Source organism: Medicago sativa, chromosome 2 (assembly GCF_051527215.1).
Source record: "Medicago sativa cultivar Bolivia chromosome 2, Bolivia_mono, whole genome shotgun sequence".
NCBI lineage: Eukaryota > Viridiplantae > Streptophyta > Magnoliopsida > Fabales > Fabaceae > Medicago > Medicago sativa.
This window is the reverse complement of record NC_140750.1, coordinates 2709798-2721544: the sequence shown is the minus strand read 5'-3', so window position 1 is coordinate 2721544 and position 11747 is coordinate 2709798. Positions and strand designations below refer to the sequence as shown.

At 35.6% G+C, this 11747-nt stretch overlaps 2 protein-coding genes across 2 annotated transcripts; both read left to right on the top strand.

Moving 5' to 3' along the window:
* Positions 1-633: 633 nt before the first annotated feature.
* Positions 634-3808, top strand: LOC146943602 (importin subunit alpha-1-like). Its single transcript, XM_085741880.1, has 9 exons — positions 634-822; positions 914-1005; positions 1102-1233; positions 1349-1534; positions 1621-1784; positions 1875-1953; positions 2194-2322; positions 2869-2996; positions 3101-3808. The coding sequence occupies exons 1-9, from the start codon at positions 786-788 to the stop codon at positions 3477-3479; spliced, it is 1326 nt and encodes a 441-aa protein (XP_085598006.1). The 5' UTR covers positions 634-785; the 3' UTR covers positions 3480-3808.
* A 317-nt stretch (positions 3809-4125) lies between these two features.
* LOC146943601 (large ribosomal subunit protein uL10-like) lies at positions 4126-8045 on the top strand. Its single transcript, XM_085741879.1, has 2 exons — positions 4126-4782; positions 7505-8045. Exons 1-2 carry the CDS (start codon positions 4217-4219, stop codon positions 7878-7880), a joined length of 942 nt encoding a protein of 313 aa, XP_085598005.1. The 5' UTR covers positions 4126-4216; the 3' UTR covers positions 7881-8045.
* Positions 8046-11747: the final 3702 nt, after the last annotated feature.

The following is an 11747-nucleotide window of genomic DNA, read 5'->3' as shown; positions in this document are numbered from 1 at the left end:
CTCACGAAGAAAACAGATTTGTTACAATTTAAAAGTCATAAATATCTATTAGTAAGTTTTAATCAAAATCAAAACTTTTAATAAAATATTTTTCATAATTTACATGTGTTAACGTAATAAAATGGAAAAACATGTCCGTTTTATGTTAGTATAGTATAAGAGAGTATAAATACAATTATTATAAAATAAAAGAGATTTACAAAGCTGCATAATTTTTTTTCCTTTTTAAATAAAAAACTAACTCAATCTCCTGAGATTTTATTTTCTCTATTTTTTTTAAAAAGATGTGTGTGTGTGTGTGTATATATATTGTGTGCATTCCTAATTCTCAATATACCTATTTATTTTCTCTCTCAAACTCTCTTCCCACAATTCTCAATCGTAAAAATCAGGGTTTTCTCAATCGTAAAAATCAGGGTTTTGCATATCCTAAAAGTAAAATAGGCTATAGATAAATATGAAATAGTTGTTTCGGAAAAATAAGGTTATAGATAAATATGAAATAGTTGTTTCGGAAAAATAGAAACTAACTCAATCTCCTGAGATTTTATTTTCTCTATTTTTTTAAAAAAGATTTGTGTGTGTGCGTGTGTGTGTGTATATATATATATATTGTGTGCATTCCTAATTCTCAATATACCTATTTATTTTCTCTCTCAAACTCTCTTCCCACAATTCTCAATCGTAAAAATCAGGGTTTTGCATATCGTAAAAGTAAAAGTAAGCGTGAAAAGTAACCAGCATTCTTCGATTTGTTGTTATTGCGGTTCGAGAGTTTTCCTACGATGGATGATTTTGATTTTCAGAAGCTTATTTCGAGCGGTAACCGTTGATTTTTTTTTTCTCTTCATGTTTTTAATGCGTTAATATGTTGCTTTTCGGAAGTGTTAAGGTTTTGATGTTTGTTTTGTAGGATCCAGTCTTTCGATTGATGAACTTATTCAATCTGGTGCTGTTCCTCGTCTTGTTGAATTTCTAGCTATGGACGATTTTCCTCGACACCAGGTTTGTTTGAATTTTTTCGATTGGAAATTTATGTAGTGTGGTGAAACTCCTCTTTTTGTTGTTTTGATTGGATGTTTCTGTGATTTGTTTGTTTAGCTTGTGGCTGCTTGGATACTCGCACACATAGCAGGTGGAACTTCTGAGAACACTAAGGTGGTAATTGACCATGGTGCTGTGCCATTACTTGTCACTCTAATGAGTTCACCTAGTGTTGATGTTCGGAACGAGGTATATTTTTTACACTAACTAAAATCTAATATTGGTAGAACTTGGATTTCCTTTTTATTTTTTTTTTAATTTTTTTTTTCTTTTTCTGCTGAACACTAAAACTCTGAAATTATAGGCTGTGTGGGCATTGAGAAACATTTCCGGCGATTCCCCTTGGTGCCGTGATATTGTTCTCAGTCATGGTGCCATGATCCCTCTGTTATCCCACTTGAATGATCTAGCAGATCTTTCTATGCTGAAAATTGCAACGTTGGCCCTGTCAAACTTTTGCAGGGGCAAGCCACAACCCCCTTTTGAGCAGGTAGTTGTTGTTTTTGTTAAATTTTAAAAACTGAACCTGCAATAAGACCTTTATCTCTGTATTAATACTATAATTTTCATGGACAGGTCAGGCCAGCGCTTCCCTCTCTTCAGCGTTTGATTTTTTCCAATGATGAAGAAGTCCTGACAGATGCATGCTGGGCACTCGCATATCTTTCGGATGGAACAAATGACAAAAAACAAGCACTGATCGACGCAGGTGTATGTGGCAGACTGGTGGAGCTCCTTCTGTAAGTACCAATTCTTCTATCCCTGCTCAACCAATTTTCTTTTGCAATTATTGATTGTTTTGGTTCTAATTGTATGTGCATGTTTTGAAGGCACCCATCCCCTTTCGTGATAATTCCTGCACTTCGCACCTTGGGAAATATTGTAACTGGAGACGATATGCAGACTCAGGTAATGTCATAATGGATTGTGAATTGTTATATTTTGTTGCTACCTAATTATTTCTAATTAAACTTAACTTTTATTGGGTAAAGTATTGAATTACTGTTGTTTTAGTTATTTTGGAAATCAAATTAAAATTTGAAATATTATAACCTGAAATTGTTGATACGTATGTTTTGTAAGTCTAATTTGATCATCTCATGTGTCACCTTTGAGAATTAACTGATTTGGTTTTACTCTTTTTACCAGGCCATTATCAATCATGGTTCACTCCCATGCCTTTTGAACCTGTTGATACATAATCACGAGAAAAGTATTAAGAAAGAGGCTTGCTGGACTATATCAAACATTACAGCTGGAAACAAAGAGCAGATACAGGTAATCTAATAATAAATCCCATCTTTTTTATACTCGATGTTAAATTTCATGTTTAGTAAAGTGCAATGTTAATTTCTTTATTGCTTATGCTTTTCTTCGAGTTTGATATTTGGGTACACATTGTGATGCTTGATTATTGACAATATGTTTTCTGTTTTGGGTATTCTTGAGTTTTGTTTGCATTTTAGTTTGATGTCTGGGTACACATGAATATAAATTGAAGCGATGTGTCGTCTAGCATAGAGATGTGGTGCAATAATGACTATTGCAGTCTTTGTTGATAATATATTTAGTTCTCAGGTTACTTCAGTCAAAGTAATAGTTGAACTGCTAGGTGACAGTTAACCCTTTGGTTTCCATTTTGCTGTAAATACATCACCGAAGGGAGTGTATTGCGATTTGCGACGCTTGACTATTGGCAACACGTTTTCTGTTTTGGGTTTGGTCTCAAGTTTTCTTTGCTTTTTACTGCCAAGCATGTTACTTTTAGTTGTCTTATTTTCCGAAAAAGCTATCTGAACTCTACCTTTTATGTATATGATGCAGGCTGTTATTGAAGCTGATCTGATTGCCCCCCTTGTCAATCTTCTTCGAAATGAGGAGGTTGACATTATAAAAGAAGCAGCATGGGCACTCTCTAATGCTACATCTGGCGGCACCCATGAACAAATCAAGTATGTGATTATTATTTTTTCGATTGTTTTTTTCTGGCTCTGCTTCATGCTGGCCATATTAAGAGTCTACTTATTAACTTACCAAATGTTGTTTTTATTACAAGGTATTTGGCGAGCAAGGGCTGCATTAAGCCTCTCTGTGATTTGCTTGTTTGCCATGATCCAAAAATTGTTTCTCTCTGTTTACAAGGTCTTGAGAATTTTCTGAAGGTTGGAGAAGCGGAGAAAAGCTTTGGTAACAAGGGAGATGTCAACTTGTATGCTCAGATGATAGATGATGACGAGGGATTGAAAAAGATTGACATCTTGCAGAGTCATGACAACAATGAAATTTATGAGAAGGCTGTCAAGATTCTCGAGACATATTGGTTGGAAGATGAAGATCAGACACTACCTCAAGGCAATGGTTCTCAACCTGGTTTTACCTTTAGAGGTAGCGACCTTCCAGTCCCATCTGGTGGATTCAATTTCAGCAGAATGTGACCATTGTATATTGTACCATAAATATATTTTGCCGGGGAGAAAGTATGTTGCAGCAGCAAGGAACCGTGGCGCGTGGCAATGGGACGGGATTTTCTTTGAAGCAGCTTTGAGTCTTTCTTTTATTGAAGCATAGTTTTTATTGGTAATTTATACCAAGTCAGTATTTTATTTGGGTGAATACAGTGTTCAGAAACATATCATGATGTACTCTAGTAAAAAAAATTACTAGTGTCACTTTCTTTTCAATTACGATGAAGCCACTTTCTTTTGTTGTACAGGACGAGAGGATTAGTTTATATTTTATACACATGTAGAATGCATATATTAAAGGCTAAATTACACTTATATCTCCTAGTTACACCGTTCACTTCTGTTAGATAGAAAGAAAGAAAAAAATCCCTAAAATATCCTATCGTAAAAATGTTTTTGCGAAGTTCCCTGTCAACTTCTGCTGAACTTGATCTAGATTCCATGCTAGAGATTTATTCTCAGACAGCAATAAAAGAGGTAACTATTTCCAATTCATTCATTCATCCGCTTTTACTGGCAATTTAACAATTCAACTACGTCAGGGTTTCCACATTTTCTACACTCACTTTCAAAAATCAACTAACCTCCACAAAACCAGAGGTTAAAGCGACGGCGCAGCTACTGTCCGCCTTGACGTAAATCTTCGTCTTGGCCCTCAATTTTGCTCTCATCAAAACCCTAAGAAAAAAACTCAAACATCGTCATCAATGGCACCAAAACCAACCAAAGCCGAGAAGAAACAAGCTTACGATGTTAAGCTTTGCCAGCTTCTAGATGAATTCACTCAGATTCTGATTGTTAATGCTGATAACGTTGGATCTAACCAGCTTCAGAATATTCGTGGTGGTTTACGTGGTGATTCGGTTGTTCTTATGGGGAAGAATACTATGATGAAGAGATCTGTGAGGATGCACGCTGAGAAAACGGGGAACAATGCGTTTCTTAACCTTATCCCTCTCCTTGTTGGAAATGTGGGTTTGATTTTCACCAAAGGAGACCTCAAGGAGGTCAGTGAAGAGGTTGCCAAGTACAAGGTTGGAGCTCCTGCTCGTGTTGGTTTGGTTGCTCCAATTGATGTTGTTGTCCCTCCTGGCAACAGAGGGCCTGACCCCTCCCATACCTCTTTCTTCCAGGTGCTCAACATTCCCACAAAGATTAACAAGGGTACTGTAGAAATCATTACCCCTGTTGAACTCATCAAGAAGGGAGACAAGGTTGGCTCTTCTGAAGTTGCGTTGCTTGCCAAGCTAGGCATCAGACCATTTTCATATGGACTTGTTGTAACACCCATACTAGACGTATCTAGAAAGTCTAGCATGTGCGTTAGTTTAGTACTAGATACATTAAAATTTTACAACATAAAAACTTCGAATGAATATATTATACAACAAGACGCGTTCGTACATTATCAATCCAACAATTCTTGTCTAATATAAGATAAATGCATCCGTGTAATCCGTAATCACCATGCTGCGAGTACGAACAAGCTCTCGCTGAAATATCCATCCGGCTGCTACCTTGACGTCCAACCTGTTTATCTGAAACAAATAAGGATTGGGATGAGACATAATGTCTCAGTGAGTTCCCCTAAATCCTAGGCTATAGGTAACCTCAGGGGAAACCTACGGTCACCACGTGTCTACAATACAACCCGACGGTTGATTATACGTGTGTGGTCATGCTTCCTAGACGGTCGTGCATACTAGATTCGTCGTAGGCTCATCTTAACTTGTTATAGGCTTCACTTCCTATACGTGTCATGACGGTCAAGGGGAATCTAACACCGCATTGCCAAGAATACGCTCTACGTATCGAGGCCTAAGCATAACATAGTCATGGCATGATTCTAAACCGGACGATTAGGGGAAAACTAAGATAGTCGTCGGTATTATATTCTTTACTTGTTCTAATCATAACTTGTACTTGTCTATTAGCATCTCATGCTCTTGTTCTTCACTTAATCGTACATGAGTACATTCATGATCATAAACATAGTCGTGCATGGAATCATAATCATAACATACATGGTCGTGCATAAGTTCATTCATTATGTTAGCGTTGAACAAACAGTCATTATCTTGATTCATTTTACGGAAAGCCCCAGGTGGAGTAACCCCGAGAACAATCCCATACATGACCGATGAAACCTAGCAAGGGTACATCGGACTCCCTCGGTGTCGTGCGGGTCCCTTATGGCTTGAATCGTTCTCCTTGGGTCGAGAACCTCTCGTATCCCCCTGACGTGGATAACAAGAGACACGAACACCTACATCTTGTTTATTCAGTGACATGTGGGTCCCTTGCGGCTTGAACCGTTCCCATAATGAGAACCCCTTGTATCCCCCTGGTGTGGATAGCAAGAGACATGCCACCTACTTTATATAAGTCATGGTCTTGTCATTCATGTAGGTTAAACCTAATCATGCTTGCTTGTTTACCTCGGAACCTTTATCGAACCGATTAGCGGTAAACTCATACTTGTTCATGCTTGTACATACTTAATCATGCTTGCTATATCATTCTAGCTCATGTGCGAAGAGATTACACTTCGCGTCTTATCATTCTAGGGATTCTTGCTTAACATGCTAGTTCTCAACAACTATGTCGAGGCTTTAGTTTTTCCCTTGCTTAAGAATAACTTGCTACCCCAAATCGTATCGTATCATGCCATTCTCTCATGTACCAAGCATTACTAAACATATTAAATACTTGCTTCATTCTTGAGAAAACCCTTTTAAAAGATCATCATATAGGACCTTGGTTTGAGGGGTTTTACGTTTATAAAAGATTGTACAAAGAAAACCGCTCGAAGAATGCCAAAACCTGCCGGAAACGAGCAAACCATGTGTGACCACACAGTCTGCTCGCCATGGCGAGTAAATTTACTGGGGAGGCGAGCAACTGCTCGCCATGGCGAGTTGGAGGTGAGCAGAACCTTGGTTGTGCTTCGTTCTGCTCGCTGTGGCGAGTTGTGACAGTCCAGAACTTGTAAAAATGGTATTTTTGACCCAAAAACCTCAAACCAAGTGTCTCTAAGTATTTTGGAACATATTTGATCATAGAATACTTGTAAAACACTCATATGACAAGTTTTAACATATTTAGTATGCATGGCAAGAAAAGGAGCAACTAATCACATAACTAAACCCTAGACTTTTAATAGTTTTCATATTATTCATACAAGACATAATCATGATCCCAAAGGGTGGGAAAACTATCTATGGAACTCACCTTAACATAAACTTGATAATCCTTCAAGCCCTAAGCTCAAGCAATCAAAACCCTAGTTTGATTCTCTTGCATTCTTGGCTCATGACATTCCATTCTTCATATTACTTCTTTCTCTTTGGTTCTTGCCTATAAAGAAACCACTTCATGCACAAGTTCAAGCTCATCTTCACTCACCATCTTCCAAACCCTAACTCTTGATTCCAAAATAAACCCAACTTCCATCCAAGCCCATAGTTGTTTCTTGCTTGATTCACCAACCCCATGAAGCATGTTCAACATAAGCTCCCAAAACAACAATCTAAAGCCTTAGCTTCTTGATCAAGACCAAACCTTAGATTTGAATCTCTTCATGAAAGGAATCAATGAAGAATCAAAGAAGACTAAGCTTCCATAAGTTAGAGGATCATGAAGGAACAAGAAAATATGATTGCCATGGAAGGAGAATTAGAGAAGGATTGGAGAAAGAAAAAGAGAAAGGGGCGTGAGAGAAGAGAAGAGAGAAGGAAGAGAATTCTTTGCCAACATAGAGAGAGAAAGGATAAGGGAAAATGAGATATTTTCCACCAAAAAACATATAAATATTCTTTTTCGTGAAATTACAATTATACCCTTGCCTGAAGCGTGCTAAATCCGACACTGATATTTTATCCGTATTAAGCTGACACCTCATGATAAATATTTTCCATTAACTTACTTTCCATGAACTTTAATCCTCTAACACGGTTGTCTGATAAAAATTCCGGTACTGACAGACTGGATATTACACTTGTGGTCCTCTCTGTGTATGACAATGGCTCTGTGTTTAGCCCTGAGGTTCTGGATCTTACTGAGGATGACCTTGTTGTGAAGTTTGCCATTGGTGTCTCAATGGTTACTTCACTTTCCTTGGCCATCTCTTATCCAACACTCGCTGCTGCACCTCACATGTTCGTGAATGCATACAAGAATGTTCTTGCAGTCGCAGTCGCAACCGAGTATTCTTTCCCTGAGGCTGACAAGGTTAAGGAGTTCTTGAAGGACCCAAGTAAGTTTGTTGTAGCTGCTGTTGCTTCCCTGACTGATGTTTCTGCTGCTGCCAATGAGGAGCCCGAAGAAGAATCTGATGAGGACATTGGTTTTGGTCTTTTTGGTGATGACTAGATCTTGCAAAATTTACTATCAAGTATTTTGGTTTGTTAGATTTGCTGAACCATTTGTTCGTTGTGGAAGTTATTTAGTTTGCTTATTTCCTGTTTTTATTTTCCATTATGACTCCTTTTGGTAATGTTGTTTATAATTTTTGTTAACTTTATATTTGAATGACAATTGAACCAAAAAAAAAAAATATTTAAGCCTTTTAGGGATGAGTCTCACTTAGTGAACATTTGAGTATTGTAATTTGTAGCATTTCATTAATTGTATGTTCCTGTTAGCAATTCCTTTCTTTCTTTATTATTAACCCCTCTGTTCACATAATTAGAACCCACTCTCATACTATGTTGATTTTGTGATTTCTGACCACACTCACCTCTAATAGCATATAAAATGAATATAATAAGATACAATTTTATAATTTAAATCCGAATTTATGATTCTAATCCTAATAATAAATATATGGATTTGATTCTAACTGTTTCTAAATACAGTTTATTGTTGCAAGAGTAAAGGTGGATGTCTAGCTTAGGAATTTGAGATGGAGAATGAATGAATGAAACCGTAAATGAATGAATTGAGATGGAGAGAGAATGAATTGAGATGGAGAGATCTTAGATCTGAGATGTGGAGAGAATGAATGAAAGAATGAAACGTGAATGAACCAAAAGCCTTAAATATTTTACACTTTTTCTTTTTATTTTATTTTATTAAACAATGTGAAAAGTCCCAAAAACCAGAGGTAAATATTGAGTCTCTTTGAAAATGTAAGGACATTATAGTATTTTCACGGGGAACGGGGAATCCGCGGGGCGGGGGATACTTCCCCGATCCCCGCCCCGAAGTGGTTTCGGGGGAATATTTCTCCCCGTCCCCGCCTCCACGGGGAAAAAAATCCCCGAAAATGGGGACCCGAACGGGGAATCCCCGCGGGGAACCGCCTCTGCAAATCCCCATTGACACCCCTAATAATGCAATTATTTTCCTTACGGATTAACTGTTTGGTTTGTTATTTATCTTAATTTTTTTTTTTGAGGGAATCTTAAATTTATTTTGTTGGCCTCCTAATGTAAAACATAGTTAATTTCCATGACAATGGCAAAATTGTATTATGCGCTTTAGTTTGCGAAAGAGAAAAATAATTCTCACTATCGGTTTATTCTGATATTGTTTTGGAGTCATAGTCATCCATAAAAATTAGTTTATCACTAAAATCTATTTCATATCTTGTGATGTGGCCGTGGATAATTTTTGATACCTTGCAAAACTTACGTGAGGGAAATGTAAATATAAGTGAATTCAAATTGCAAGATCAAGCTAGAAGAGCATTAGAAGGTGTATTAAGTGGGAAGAAAATTGAATCAAAAGACTAGAAGAGCGTTAGTTTTGGAAGAAGTGCGATTACAGTAGAAGCCTCAAGAGTTCAGGACCAGCATAAATATATGGAGTAAACCATGTGATCAGAAAAGTGGAAGTTCATCAGTGAGTAGTACCAGTCTTAGGAAAAGTCATGTAACACCAAAAGTCTCAAAAGTGGAGATGGACGTTGGTAACATGAAGTTTAGGGGTCGTAAATCATCTTCTGGGAAATCTAGTGTTGGGTCATGTTCAAATTCTAGTTATGAAGCTAAGTTTGTTTCAAAGCAGCAGAGGGAGAAAATCACAGATAAGAACAGGTGCAATCCTGGTAATAAATCCAAGACATCTTCCATTACAGCTGAAGGAAAAGGAAAAGGAATAATAATAGAAGTTATACCTTCTTCAAGTCATGCATTTTTATTTCATTTGACCTACAAATTTTATCTTCATTCAGTTCTGAATGAGTTAGCAAATTTGGTGCGGCTCGTATAAAACAGAGATTGGTTTAATATTGTAAACGTTTCCACCTAATGATTATCAAATGCATCACTATATCTTCCAAATTAGAAGTTTTGAGCTCTTCCCTTTGTATTAAGTGACAGCTATCTTGTTAGTCATCATAATAATTCCTTTCCTAGATATCCTATAATTTACTTTTTAGTTTAGAAATAATAAGATATGTTCTTATTGAGAATGCTGGGTTTACATTTTCACAGGTCAAAAGTCAATCTGTGTTGTTTATGATCAATCCGGTTCGGATCTGGTGTTAGCATTACTCACGGAAACCATTTTCACTGCAAAATGGTTTTGGAGTCTAACTCACGGAAACCATTTTCACTGCAAAATGGTTTTGGAGTCTAACTCACGGAAACCATTTTCACTGCAAAATGGTTTTGGAGTACAACTCACAGAAACCATTTCCACAGCAAAATGGTTTTGAAACCAACTCACAGAAACCATAGCCATAGCAAAACCATTAGACAATTATTTTGGTTTCTCATAGAAGACTATCAAAACCATTAAACCATAATTATGGTTTTAGTAATAATTTCAGTGTATAACATCTTAATCATTATTCAAAACCATCTAACAATAATAATTTCATTAAAAACCATTACATAATTATCTTGGTTTCACATACATGATTATCAAAACCATTAAACCATAATTATGGTTTCAGTAATAATTTCAGTGTATAACATGTTGTTCCAGTAAAGAAACTCATAATCCATGCTCATTTCTCTCTCTAACTCATAAAAAGCTTATGCAAAACAGCTTATTTTGTGCAAAATAGTTGTTTTGCACAAATAAGCTGTTTTGTATAAATAAGTTTTTTTGAATAAGCTGTTTTGCACAAATAAGCTATTTTATATAAATAAGTTGTTTTGAATAAGCTGTTTTGTATAAATAAGCTGTTTTGAATAAGCTGTTTTGCACAAATAAGCTGTTTTGTATAAATAAGTTGTTTTGAATAAGCTGTTTTGCACAAATAAGCTATTTTGTATAAATAAGTTGTTTCGAATAAGCTGTTTTGCATAAATAAGCTGTTTTGAATAAGTTGTTTTGCATAAATAAGTTGTTTTGAATAAGTTGTTTTTTAAAATAAAATCGGAATAAGCTGTTTTGTATAAATAAGCTGTTTTGCACAAATAAGATGTTTTGTATAATTAAGTTGTTTTGAATAAGCTGTTTTGCACAAATAAGCTATTTTGTATAAATAAGTTGTTTTGCATAAATAAGCTGTTTTGAATAAGTTGTTTTGCATAAATATGTTGTTTTGCATAAATAAGTTGTTTTGAATAAGTTGTTTTTTAAAATGAAATTGGAATAAGTTGTTTTGTATAAATAAGCTGTTTTGAATAAGCTGTTTTGCACAAATAAGCTGTTTTGTATAAATAATTTGTTTTGAATAAGCTGTTTTGCACAAATAAGCTATTTTGTATAAATAAGTTGTTTCGAATAAGCTGTTTTGCATAAATAAACTGTTCTGAATAAGTTGTTTTGCATAAATATGTTGTTTTGCATAAATAAGTTGTTTTGAATAAGTTGTTTTTTAAAATGAAATCAGAATAAGCTGTTTTATATAAATAAGCTGTTTTGCACAAATAAGCTGTTTTGTATAAATAAGTTGTTTTGAATAAGCTGTTTTGCACAAATAAGCTATTTTGTATAAATTAGTTGTTTCGAATAAGTTGTTTTGCATAAATAAGCTGTTTTGAATAAGTTGTTTTTTAAAATGAAATCGAAATAAGTTGTTTTGTATAAATAAGCTGTTTTGAATAAGCTGTTTTGCGCAAATAAGTTATTTTGCATAAATAAATTGTTAAGAAAAAAATTATAATATAGGGGGCTTTAATTTAGTGGGCTTGGAGGGGGCTTTTTTAAGTGGGCTTTGAAATTTGGGGTTCTATTGACACCTCTACTTATTAGAGTTAAGCTTTCACTTAGGGTGTAGAAAACAATTATGTTGGGTGTAGAAAGCAATTATGCACGGTGCATAAGGATCTCCTTATGCAC

Coding starts and splice junctions, on each gene's coding strand:
- LOC146943602 (XM_085741880.1), top strand. CDS start 786: ATGGATGATTTTGATTTTCAGAAGCTTATTTCGAGCG. Junction 1,234..1,348: donor GTGTTGATGTTCGGAACGAG/GTATATTTTTTA, acceptor CTGAAATTATAG/GCTGTGTGGGCATTGAGAAA. Junction 2,323..2,868: donor GAAACAAAGAGCAGATACAG/GTAATCTAATAA, acceptor TATATGATGCAG/GCTGTTATTGAAGCTGATCT.
- LOC146943601 (XM_085741879.1), top strand. CDS start 4,217: ATGGCACCAAAACCAACCAAAGCCGAGAAGAAACAAGCTTACGATGTT. Junction 4,783..7,504: donor ATCAGACCATTTTCATATGG/ACTTGTTGTAAC, acceptor ACTGGATATTAC/ACTTGTGGTCCTCTCTGTGT.